General features: G+C 45.3%; 1 protein-coding gene across 1 annotated transcript; it reads right to left on the bottom strand.

Annotated features, from left to right (window-relative positions):
- Positions 1-1,494: 1,494 nt before the first annotated feature.
- On the bottom strand, positions 1,495-12,832 carry LOC309535306 (armadillo repeat-containing protein 12-like). Its single transcript, XM_082228239.1, has 6 exons — positions 12,627-12,832; positions 10,954-11,111; positions 9,373-9,507; positions 5,400-5,573; positions 4,313-4,384; positions 1,495-2,288 (listed from the first exon to the last, which is right to left on the bottom strand). Exons 1-6 carry the CDS (start codon positions 12,766-12,768, stop codon positions 1,647-1,649), a joined length of 1,323 nt encoding a protein of 440 aa, XP_082084365.1. The 5' UTR covers positions 12,769-12,832; the 3' UTR covers positions 1,495-1,646.
- Positions 12,833-13,510: the final 678 nt, after the last annotated feature.

The raw sequence follows: 13,510 nt of genomic DNA, 5'->3' as shown, positions 1-13,510 counted from the left end.
TGAGCAGGTGCATAGGACTCAGAGAGCAGAAACCAACATTTACAATATGAACACACACTCCTGTTCTCCTTCACACATCCATGCAGCAGTTATCATTGTCCAAAATAATTCCAGTATCTGCACATATCTCACAAGTTTCTAAACTAATCCACACACCACCACAATTTGTTTAAATGGAAAATACTTCCAAATATACCCCTCATCCAACCTGCTAAAAGCCCTTATCTAACACAGATCAGACATGCTTTCTCAAAACATCCATATATACATCAGTTCAGCACAGCATATTCATATCCATACTCTCAAACCTCTTTTGTCCATTCACATGAACCACACCATTTCGTTGAAAATAATTTTATTACTTAGTATACCCTTTAGATTGCATTCTTTGGTCTAGACCATGTACCCACTTTTAACCCAAATATGCATTTGAGGGCCCATTTCTTAATCTTTTACCATATACTTGCATGGTGGTAATGCTCCTGTTGCAACCAACCTCGTACCAGGCCACAATCTACTAGTGTGTCCGATTTAGAACATGAACCACACCAATTTAGGAGCAACAACACTTTCAGCTACAAGCTTATTGGGGCCTATAAAGAAATTGTATTACACAGAGGGCCATCATTTAGCTGAACCAACATTAAAGATTTTTGTGGCCAAGATTGTGTCTCACCTTTTATGTGGTGCACCTATCTGGGGTCACCATTGTAGGGAGGAACTTGATGTATTTCAAAAGAAATTCCTGCATGTGATGTTGGCACTGCCACACAGTACACCTGGAGCACTACTAAGGACTGAATTGGGTCTTCCCTCTGTAAAGGCTTGTATACACAAATCCATGTTTTTGTACTGGGGGAAAATATCATTGCAGCCAGAAGAACACATAACCCAAAGTTGTTTTTCAGATATTGTATGATTGACCCAGAGCTAACTTTATCTCCCCTTTTCAGATCGCCTTAGAAGGTCAACCAGATGATTTGAAAATTAAATGGTTGTTGGCAGAGTTTGATAAGTGCTATAGGCTGCACAGTTTGCATTAGTGGCAAGAAAGATAAGGGCAAACTTTCTGGATAGTGCAAGTGCCAAAACCCAGAGATGCTGACCAGAAGGAACATTGCTAAATTTTGAACATTGTAGATTTGTTCCGGTCTGGTGCATGCAATGTCTTTCGTTGTGCAGTTGTGTGGTTTGTGCTCATACTGTATTGTGATGACCATTGGTTATAAACAATAAAAGCTACTGACCAAATACTGGTTTCTCAGTAACACACCAGACCTTTCTCTCCATGCAACTTTCCCAATTATTTTGGCACGGTCTTAATGTTTCTAACCGAACTCTAGAGACACCCCTTCAGAGACCACCATGAGTGCAGGCTGGTAGACATTTGGATGGACCTGGTTTTCTGAGCACTCTGAACCTTGAACTGGAGCAGCAAAGTTCAGCAGACCATACACTGATGGTAATGAGTAAATGATCAGTACACACTCCAGATTCTATTGCACATAGAAGCTTTGTTAGGTAGAAGGTAGGATCCTGAATGCTTACATGCCCAGACCTTTTCCTTACATAGGGAGAGACAAATGGTGATGTCATCTCTTCTCCAACTCTTTTATCATTCGCTCTTTCGTCTAGAAATGGGCCCTTTAAACACTGTTGTCACTCTCACCCGAATAGCAAACTGGAGGAATATTGAAGCTGTTGACTCTTTGGTCCTGAATAATGTGGCTGCTGACGGTCTCAAGGGGGTAGAAGCTGTGGTCAGCTCTTGGAAGGGGATAGAAGCTGTGTCCAGTCTCATCAGTGCCTTGGAGGGTGTGGAAGCTACGCCCGCTGTTGTCATGGGTGCTGTCAAAGGAGATGTTGGTGCCGGTGGGCTCAGAGGAGACGTTGTTGGGACCGAGAGTGTGGCTGCTCAGGTCAGAGGGGTTGGAGACTTGGCTAATCCTCGTTGATTCCAGGGGGTAGACACTAATGTTGGCCCCAAAGGGGAGGGCACTGACCACCTTGCTCTCTTCCCTGTTGAGCCGGAGGCTGAGGATGACCTTGCAGGCCTGCGCCTGCACCTCCTCCTCTGGGTGGATGATGAGAGCAAGCAGGCGGTCGGAGAGGCGGGAGTTGTTGCCAAAGATGGTTTCATGAAGGGAGTTGTCGCTGTACTGCCACTGCATCGACTGGTACTGCGGGGACAGGCGCCCTTCGCTGAGGCGCTCCACAAAGACTAGCATCTCATAGAGCAGGTTCCCTGGCAGGGATGGCTGGAAGAGGCTCAGGAACTCGGCGGGTGTCTTGGGGAGAAACACCACAAGTGGCTTTAGTCAATGTCTCATCTTCCTTCCCCTCATTCCTCCTCATCCCCATGATGATGATGATGATAATTTTATTATTTACACCCCGCCCATCTGGCTGTGCTGCGCAGCCACTCTGGGCAGCTTCCAGCACATATAAAAACATAATAAAATGTAACACATTATAAACTTCCCAATACAGGGCTGCCTTCAGATGTCTTCTAAAAGTCAGATAGTTGTTTATTTCCTCGACATCTGATGGGAGGGCATTTCACAGGGTGGGCACCACCGCTGAGAAGGCCCTCTGCCTGGTTCCCTGCAACCTCACATCTCGCCGTGAGCGAACCTCCAGAAGGCTCTTAGTGCTGGACCTCAGTGTCCAGGCTGAACGATGGGGGTGGATGGTATACAGGGCCCTGATCCATGCATGTGGATCTGTGAATAAGTAGTTAATGACAATAGTAACCCTCACTCTCAACCTCTGTCACTGGGGATGCTGTAGGAAATGGAGCAGCTGCAACCAGCAGGATGCCATTATTTCCTTTGTCCACCAAGAGGTTCTGATATTTTTACATGCACCAGAACACAGAGTCCTGAGCATGGTGCAGCTCCCTACACTCCTGTGGCAACAGAGGAACTTTCGTGCCAGTGGGGGCAGGTGTGAGTGATGGTAAAAGAGTGAGCCACCAGACTAAAAGCCTGAACTTGGTTCCAAGACCACCTGGGTTTCTGCTCCAGAGTTGGACCCTAATTTAGGGGATGCGTGATCATATGTTCTACTCTACAGAGGACAAGCCTCTAGTTAAAGGGCTATCCTATCCAAGTCTAGTTTAAAGACAAAAAACCGTCCAATGGGAGAGCAGGAAGTTCCCTTGAATTGTTAGTGCATGGACCACAGACTGAGCATGAGCACAGGTCACCAAGTTCAGTCTTCCCCGCTATGGTGACATGTATTGTGTTTCCATTTAAATCACTGTAACCATTTTAAAATTTGCACCTATACATATACATTAGTATTTGCCAAATTTATGCAAAACCTGTTATCTTGTTCTCTTTCATTGGTGATACGTTTCCTCCTTTTGGTTAATGCATAAGAGACCACTCTGCTGACAGAGCTGCCATCTGCTGTGTGCTGCAGCTGTATCCTTCAGTCACCTGGGCAGGCTAAATGAGCCTAGCCGAAGCTTCCAGGAACTCCTGCCATGTCCTGTTTCCTCCTTAGGCCAGAGGAGCCATGCTTTCAGCTTTCCAGCACTTCTTAAACCTCTCAGCTAAGTCTCCTTATGAGAGGCTAAGGATTTAAAAGAAGAAGATGTGGCCTATTTCTCCACCATGGGAATTTGTGTATGTGCATGCTCAGCACACACCAGAGTCCCTGGATAAACTGAATAATGAATAATGTCAAAGGGGTCTCGTACGGCAGCCAGATTGTTTGGAGCATGCAAAAGGTCTGGTGGCCATAAAGTCAGACTCACATGGGCCCCGCCCATTGTACAAGGAGCAAATAATCCTGTTCTGAGAAAATGAATTACCTAATGCCTATTAGAAGATTGACATTTCTAATATCAATATGCAACAATGAAAGGGTGTGGCTGCTTCCAGGCAGAGCAGAAATTGGGTGGGCTAGGTGTTCGCCTTCAAAGGATGTGATTCTGGCTCCTATTCAGATGCGACTCTTGTACATTGGAATGCAAAGTGGCTTCAACTGAGCCAGCATTGATTCCCTAGTTGCAGTCCCTGGGCAACATGTATTCTCATGCCTATGTCTGGATAAATTCCTATAACTAGAGCAGCTATCCCAGGGCTTTTTTCAGCCAGAACTCTCCAGATCTTAGTTCTGGCGCCTCTCAGGTGGGCACCATTGCCATTCTAAGAGAACAAAAGAGGTGTTCATGGTGCATTCCGGTGCCTCTTTTTCTAGAAAAAAACACTGACCTTTCCCAACCTCTGTCCTTCTGATATTCTTTATCCCCCACCCCAATACAAAACTTTCTCATGCTGGCAGGCACAAGGGCAGTCCTTACCCGACAATTCATGATGTCGTACAGCAGGTCTTCTTTCTGGGCCAGCGTGCTAAGAAGCTTGAGAACCTGCACCTGAACAAACAAGTGAGAATGTCAGGGTGTGTGGACACTGGTGGGTACTAGACCCCCTTTGCAAGCAAAGTGGTAATTATAATAAAAAAAATTAATGCTTTCTAGTTGGGCAGTGGGGTTGGGGGCAAACTGCAGCAAAGAGATGAGCCACGCTGAGCAAGGAAGATGACATTTGCTCCTTTCAGCTGAAGGGAGCAACCTTCCAGGCTACATCATGTTCTTCAACAGATTTGGGTTTCTGAGCAAGAATAAAAATTGAGGCTGTAAGTTCAGAGTTGAGAATAGATTGATCTTTCCCTCCTTGGATGATCAGGTAGCCTGGACTTCCTGGAGGACTCGGGTAACACAAACCCTAGAGAGAGCATACTGAAATATTTCAGACAAAAATATGAATGTGCAAAGTTACTTTATAGACTGAGCCAGACCACTGGTTTATCCAGTGCTTTCTACTTGAGCTGGCAACTGCTCTCCAAAGCCACACTGATAATTTGATCAAAGGTCACGGTATAGATCCTGTTTCTCACTCTACTTCTGATGTTCAGGCTGTGAGTGCCATCAATTACCGCTATGTGGCCAATAAAGAACCATTCAGGAACAAGAGGGAGGTATCAGCAGTCTTGGGTGTGTGTGGCAGAAGTCCCCATAGTTTGCAGAAATACAAAAATAATACACAGAAAAACATCCTGAGGGGAGGGGCCCACAAAACTCCCAGTGGGGACTGAACATACTCAATAGAACAAACAGACTGCCTGTGGGTGAGGGGAACCAGAGTGCAGGGAGACTGAAATGGAATGTAGTGACTGGAACTCCAGGCAGGAGCACTCTAGGCTGCAACATTTTGTTGCAGAACCCCACATGTAATAAATAAAAGATTCATTTAGCAAAAAGGTGAAATATTAGTCATCAGTGTTTCCTTCTAGGAACTACTAGAGCATGAAGTTGTACTACTTCCCAGCTCCAGGCTAACGCTGTACCTGAGGAGGAAGAGAAGGTGCCTGCCTGTGACTTTTTGTACCTTGGCCATAGTGTTTGCCATGAGAAGGATTTCCAGGAAGTTCGGCAGCATCCCTCTCAGGAGAGTGTGGGTGTTGTCTGGAATATTCAACCCGTTCAGCAGCCTCAACCCTGCAACCTGAAGGGTGGGGTCCCAGGAGCCAGTCACCAGCTCAACAATCTTGGGAACGTATTCCTGCATCAGAAAACAGACCAGCGTTTTATTTTAAAGACTCGCACTCTGCCCTTCAGCAGTATTGCAGGCAGTTAGGCCCCCACCCCACAGATGGCAACGAGTGCTTCAAAAGGTGATAAGTCTTTGCCGCAGCATTTCAGGCCTCCGGCTCATTCTGTTCAGAGGGCTCCTAGAGGCACCACTGCCTACTAGCAATCCAGGGTGACGTGTAAATAGTCCTTTTATGGCTATGATGAATATCATATCAGGATATCATCCCGAGCAGACCTCACCCCCTGTACCTGTTTTTCAGCTTCTGCTCAGAATCATGGGAAGGAGCAGAATAAAGAGTGACTGAGAATACCCAAAGCATGTATTTGCTTTGGGTATGATTATCGTAGAATCATAGTTGGAAGAAGAAGAGGAAGAAGAAGAGTTTGGATTTGATATCCCGCCTTTCACTCCCTTTAAGGAGTCTCAAAGCGGCTAACATTCTCCTTTCCCTTCCTCCCCCACAACAAACACTCTGTGAGGTGAGTGGGGCTGAGAGACTTCAGAGAAGTGTGACTGGCCCAAGGTCACCCAGCAGCTGCATGTGGAGGAGCGGAGACGCGAACCCGGTTCCCCAGATTACGAGTCTACCCCTCTTAACCACTACCACTACACTGGCTCTCCTGACCCCCTGCAATGCAGGAATATGCAGCTACCCCTTACCGGGATCGAACCTACTACCTTGGCATTATCAGCATCGTGCTCTACCAACTGAATCATCGGTCATCACAGCTCGTCCTATATTTTTAGTATTTGAGGTCAAGGGGTGCTGCCTTCTGGGAGATGTGAGCCTCAAGAGCTCCTCACTTCTTGATTATCAGGCACATTTCGGTGCAAATGTTGTAGGTAGTGGCAGAGATGCTTTTTGAGTCTTGGGGGGGGGATTGAACTAAATAAAATTAATTATGTATTTTTATGCATTTATTTACTTTTGTTTTATTTTGAGTACATTTCTATTCCCCCTTTCCTCTGAGGAGCCATAGGTTCTCCCCTTTCATCCTCACAACAGCCCTGCGAGGTTGGTGAAGCTGAGAGATAGGGTCTGGCCCAAGGTCACCCAGTGAGCTTCCCGGCTGAGTGGGGATTACCAGGTCCCAAGCAACCTATGTATGTCTACGCGGAAGTAAGGTCCACTGCATTTAGGGGGCTTACTCCCAAGTTAGTGCGTCTAGCATTGCAACTTTAGTTTCCAGTCATTATGGTCTACCACGGTTAATGTTTCACTCCACCCGCTTTCATTCCCTTCCTTCCTCACGCTCTGCCAGCCTAGTCCTTGCGAAATGTTTCACATTCTGCAAGAAATTAAACACTCAAGGCAGAACGGATTACGTAAAGGAAGTCAAAATGCTCCAAATCCCTATAATTTGTTTTGAACAAAGCCTTTGGCTTCCCCTGGCCCAGAATTCAGGTTTCTATTCTGGCTGCAGCTGAGGACAACCTCAGCCCGTTGCAAGGACTCTGCCCATTCAAAACAAAATTTTAAAATGTGAATGAAAACAAGGACAAAACACAAAGCAGTGTCTTATGTTCAGTGGCTAAGGTGTCCTCTGGTGGTGATGGTTGGAATTGCTCTTTTTTAAGTGCCCTAACATACACGGGACAAAAACAGTGCTCCGTTGGGGCTCAAGATGCCAAACATTGGTGAGACTAATCCAGTTTTGATTCACTAAAAATCATGGGTGGAATTCAGCTAAGTTTTACTCACTAATATGAGCATGACAAAGTCCGTTCATTTCAACAGGTTTATTCTGAGTAAAAACTAAATTGCATACCAGCCAATCATTGGGTTCACGGAAGCAGAAAGAGAGCACAGTTGTTTGTGCAGCCTAACATCATGTCAGCTGCTACAATCCAAAGTTCCATGCAAACATAGGGACAGAGGCGGATTAGGGGAGCACAACCAGTTCGCCTGCAGGAGGCGCTGCAACAATGACGAACAATGGGTGGGTGCCAAATTTTGGTGTTGCGCAAGGCCCCACTGAGATTGCAAAGCCCAAAGTCCACCACCGATAGGGAATACAAGAAAGCTGCTTTATACTGAGTCAGACCCACTGGCCCATCTAGCTTAATACTGTCTACACTGATTAGGCAACAGCTCTCCAGTGTTTCAGACAGGGAGTGTCTTCCAGTCTGACTTGGGGTCCCCCGGGATTGAACCTGGGACCTTCTGCCTGCAAGGCGGTTGCTCTGCTGCTGAGCTATGGTCTTTCTCCCATTGGGGGCTGAGGCGGAATTGACTAATTTCATGTACTTCCTGCAGGCAACTTCAAATGAAACATGATAAGGGAGAGTTTGAACAGGAACCCTCTTTTTTATGTAAAAAGCAGCTGTGGAGGGTGTTAAGATTTTGACTGGGGCTGCAGTGCTGGGGGTGGAGGGTTTAACCCTTTCCCTGTGCCGTTATCCTAATATATACAGTAAGTCCCTTCCATGCAAAGGCAAAGCTATTTAGCCATTGGAGGAAGTGGCAGCCACCAACTTAATTGCCTTTAGAAGAGGACTGGACAAATCTGCAGAGGATAAGGTTATCTCAATGGCTAGCAGCCGTGAGAGCTAGGCACTGCCTCCACGTTGGGAGGCAGTAATACTTATGAATACCAGTTGCTGGAAACCAAAAAAGGGGAGAGTTCTTGTCAGGGAACTGACATCGGAGCGAGAGGCGAAGGGGAGGCTCCCAGATGATGCTGGCGAAGGACCCAGCAGCAGGGGGAGAAACAGCTCAGTAGAGGGGGAAGCCAATCAGCGCAAGGGATAAAGGGGAGGCAGACAGGGGAATTGGAGAGAGGGCTCCAGGACTCTTCACTGGACATCAGTGAGGAGAGCCCAGGTCCACCGCCACCCACGCCTTCCCTGCGCAGAAGACTCCCGCGCAGTGAGAGGAGGAAGAGACTGGGTGCCAAACAACTTTTATGTTGGAAGAGGTTCAAGAAACGCCCACTGACGGATTCTGCCAGTGACTGAGGCAGCCACCATGAGAAGGGGCTGTGCAGTCAGAAAGGTTTAACAAGGCAAATTAACCGAGAAAGGCACCAGTTTACGCACGAGTAACTCATACCTATTACAGTTCTTGTGCTCAGTTCCTGCTTGAGGGTTTGCCACAGGCATCTGATTGGCCACTGTAAGAACAGGGTGCTGGACCCGATGGGTCCGTTTCCTGAGCCAGCAGGACTATTCTTATATTCTTATGTTTCTGCCTTACAGAGAGGCAGGCCACTGAACCTTCTTGCTCCCAGTCTTTGTTTATTTTATTTCTTAGAGGTGTTTCCCTTAAAATTTGATTCCCTCCCTCTCTTTCTTTTTTCTTTTCCTTTCTCCTCCTGCGATGAGGCTACATTTTAATATTTTAATGTTTCAATATTTTAATGTTGTATTTTAATTTTGTTTTTAAGTTGTAATCATTCAACTTGTTTTTATTACTGCTTGTTAGCCACCCTGAGCCCGGCCTTGGCTGGGGAGGGCGGGGTATAAATAAAAATTATTATTATTAAAAATCTGAAAGGCAGCTTACAAAAATAATTTTAAAAGAGTAAAATAAAAATAGGCAAAACATATGAACAATCAACATAAAATCAGCAGCAGAAATGAAACAGACCAAATTAATATTAAAAGTATGCTGAGGAAGAAAGGCATATGGAGGGCACAACAGTTGAGAAAACATTAAAAGCTGTTTTCCTGCAATGTTAATAGATGAAGCCTTCTAGAAATGATCTAGGGTAAGAACTTCAGATGCACTAGAGGTTTTTTTAGCACAGTTTCCCTAAGTGGTTACCTGGATTTTGATTTTGAACCTCCAGACGACAGTGAAAGCTTTGAGGGCATGTAGTGCCTCTGTTTTGACGGCTTTGTCTCTGTCATCCAGGAATAATGCCACCAATCTAATGTCATCATTGGTGCAAGCATTTGCCTAGAAAGCAAGAAGCAGATTATCAGATGGGAATATGCCTGAATTGAGGCCACCTGAATTAGAGTGCTCCGCGCATTTCATGTTCACACAACACCTTGTTGCCAAGATGCTGAACCTGACAGTTCAGTCTAGGTGGTGGTGTAACTGGCAAGAGATGTGATGAATTTTCATCAGCACTTAACCCAGGGCTAGATTTCACAATGGGATTTCAGATTTTGTGGCACTTATGGCTTAACCCAAGTGTTTACCAGCCCAGCCCACTTTCTGAAGCAGCCTATGCTCTCTTAAGATTCAAAATGGAAAGAACAGCTATTCCACTGGGACATGGAATTTAATCATGGTCAGATACCTCTGACTAGCAACACCAATGCATTGGCAAGCATAAATTTGAAACTAGACATGGAGAAATGCCAGTGGGGAGGGCAATTTGAAGCAGGTCAGTGGCAGGGGAAGAAAAGGGTTAAGTGCTCCCCCCTCAGTTGCTATTATCTATTCCTGGAGTGTCATTGGAGCTATAATATGCACACTGGTGCTTAGCATGTAACTTTCCTAGAGAAAGGTAGAAGGAACAAGTGGTCACTGCAAAGGACTCTTATGTGCTCAGAAGTTATACTCTGGTTTCCCATTGGTCCCAGGAATATTCCTATTTTGCTATGGGTAGCTATTCCCTATGTATTAAGGTGACAATGTGCCTTTTGGGGCCAGCATTATGTTTTGGAGAATCTCATCCAGTTTTGATTCATTAAAAATAATGCACTTAAGGTGCACTGAAGCAGAAACAGGGTGTTGTTGTTTTTTAAAAAATGCACCCAATCAGCTGCCCAGTTTGAGCTCCACACATGCACAGAGCTCCTCTTGCTGGCCAAGGGTTCCATAGGCATAGTGGGCTCAGTAGTGTTCCATAGTCCACAATGGGGAAGCTGCATTTGCTCTTGCAAGGCTCAAGCTACCTTGCTGTTGATTTTTAAAAAACAAACAAACAAAAACCACAAAATACATATTAACTAATATTAGGGGTGGGACCTCGCCAAATGGGGAGTCCTGTCAGCCTACCTGTAGGCTTTCTGAATCTACAAAGCCATGCTGGACCAAATAGGATTTCCATAGCAGAGCAAGCATCAAACAGTCGGGGGGATTAACTCTAAAATACCTCCCCAACCAGAGACTGATACTCTCAAGTAGGGCCAGTTCAGCTATACATTCCCAGCCTTCACAATCTGTGTCTTGTATGCAGCTTTCAGCTTCTGCTGAAACTCCTGCCTAGTTTTTCTCAGTGCAAGGCGGCACCTTAAACCCACACCAGTCAGAATGTTTGGCTTGAAAGATACTGGGGACGAAGCCACAATGATCACTAGAGGAATATGGTAATGCTGAACAGGAGCCAACTGCACTAATCAGGCTTGATATTGCATGTTGCATCTGTGCCCTGCAAGTTTTGACTTTCACCTCTGATTCCTTCAGATAGATACACTGAGTGATGGTATGAAGCGTTGTCCTCTTGGAGTTGTCATCTAGGTTTGGGCTGAGAGACAGCAGGAGTCTCCTGAGCTCTCCAGGAACATTTGCTCTTGCAGATGGAGCTGGATAATACTCAACGGCTAGATCTAGAAGCAATAATCCAGAGGTGAATTAGGACAACTTATGGACATTTTTGATCCAGAACTTCCTGCATTTCTGCATCAGTGCAACAGAAGTGACAGGAAGCTTCTGTGGACATTTCAATACCTCATAAAGCATGGCTGGGGAACCTGTGGCCCTCCAGATGTCTGAGACTGCAAACTCCATCATCCCCAACCATTATTATAAAAAAATGATAAATCACCACCACCATCATCATCCCCAACCATTAGCCATTCTGGCTGGAGTTGCTAGGAGTTGGGAGTCCAGCAACATCTCAAGGGGCATTGGATTATCCAGTTGGCATGGGGGTTCCCTGTGCTGATACCACCAGTCCCTCCTGCAATCTGCATAGAGCAGGCTGATTCACAAAGCTCATGTGTGATGCCTCAAGCAGCTGTTCTGAAGAAACCTAGATGTGTTTGGGGGCCAGTGCCAGTGTCACTTTGGGGAAACACGTCATGAATCTGAAGTAGTGGACTGCAGTGCACTATTAAAACCTATGCCATGGTAGGCTTAATAGTTTGAGGGGCCACATTTTTTTTTCTTCTACCCCCTTCTGCAGCACACTAACATGATTACCTGTCAGGAAACAGAGTTACAGAAAGACAAAAATGTGCCATCATTAGCCACACAACAACTAGAGTGAAGAGTCAACGATGAAGGAAATGTATGATTAGTTCCTGGACAATGACGGGTTGGGACTTCAGTACCGTCTGTATTTACCTGCCCAAACCCAAACCCTAAGGTTTCTCTGTGTGCCCTTTCAATCTGAAGCTTGGAGGGTGGCCACTAGTGGTAGTGTCCCCAGACACTAGAATGCTCTCCCTGGGGCCTAGGATATGTTCTCCCTAGGGAAGCATGGCTGGTGCCCACATTGCTGTCTCTTTGGTGTCTGGTTAACATTTTCCTCTCCCAGACCTGGGCTTATAAGATTTAGTTTTAAACCTCAGCTATCCAATTGATGGTTCTAATGTAGATATGTGGTGGCTGTTTTAGTTAGGTGTTGTATATCGTATTTTACTGTGCTGAATACTTTTTTTTTTTTTTTACACTGGGGACTCAGCTATACAGCTGCAAATAAAACATTTTAAATGTGTTGTGAAGTGCAATATACAATTGTGACACTAGATGGCAACAGTAAGCTATGCCAAATTCAATTTATTGTTCAAAACCTTTTTTAAAAAAGCATTTTCGCAGCTTTTTTTAAATGTGTGTGTGTGTAGATTCCACCTGGATCTCTCTTAAACGTATTGCTGTTTTATTTTAGTATGGTTTTATCATTATGTTTTATTCTCTTCTTTTTTTTATCTGCAGGGCAAATAGATAATTTGTTTTATCAGGTATCTCATAAACAGAATGAATGTGCTGGATGGATGGATGGATGGATGGATGGATGATGTGCTATATGGCCATGACCCTTCTGGAACAACAACAAACAACAACAACAAACATGTGGCGTGAGAATGCGTCATCATCTCCCTATATCCCATATGACTCACTGGCAAAATTCATTTGATCCGGGTTGTAGGGGGGACTTCTGAACATTGATAGGAGAGTCTTGGACACCAGATAGATGGCTGTAGCTCCTGTAGCTGCAGTTAACACATTTTTTTTAGTTACCAGATCGTAGTATTTCTTCATCCTGCCTTGAGCTTACTAGGGAATTCTGGCCACCAGCAACCCACCAACACAACACAACTTGACTGCTCATTACATGGTTTGTGATGTCACCTGAGTCCACCATAACAACTGTGGCACATCATCATCACAGGATATGAGAGGTAAGACTTCTGAGTCCTCCATCCCCGCTTGCTGATGTTATCAAAACAATGTGAGAAGTTGACAGACTACTTCTCAATGTAATCTCAAACAGTAAAATACAGGAAGGGATTATAGTTCTGTGGAAGAGCAAGTGCTTTGCGTGCCAAAATTCCCCAATTTAATCCCTAGTATTTCATCTTAGAAGAATCAGCTACTACAAAGAACTTGGTGCCTTTCAGCTGTTATTGGATTACAACTCCCATCATCCCTAACCATTGGCCATGTTTGCTAGAGCTGATGGGAGCTGGAATCCAACCACATCTGGAGGGCCACAGGTTCCCCATCCCTGAGGTGGCAAGTCAAAGACTTCTGCTTGAGACCCTGGAGGACAACTGCTAGTCAGAATAGATAATAGTGAGCTACAGAGACAAACACATTGACTTGGTTCCAGGCAATATGGGTCCTAATTTAAGAAGAAAAAACACCCCTTTTTTATACTCTGAAAAGGCAACAGAGAAGCCTGGAAAGGGCGCATCTGTTTCGTCGGTCCTCCTTGGGTTCATCCATCTATCTCCTTCTAACAACTACCTAGAGCAGAAGTCAGCCTGGGGGCCACATTTCC

This window comes from Podarcis vaucheri (genome assembly GCF_965113315.1).
Source record: "Podarcis vaucheri genome assembly, chromosome: 6".
NCBI classification, from domain to species: domain Eukaryota; kingdom Metazoa; phylum Chordata; class Lepidosauria; order Squamata; family Lacertidae; genus Podarcis; species Podarcis vaucheri.
The sequence above is the reverse complement of the archived record's forward strand: the minus strand, read 5'-3'. Positions and strand labels throughout refer to the sequence as shown.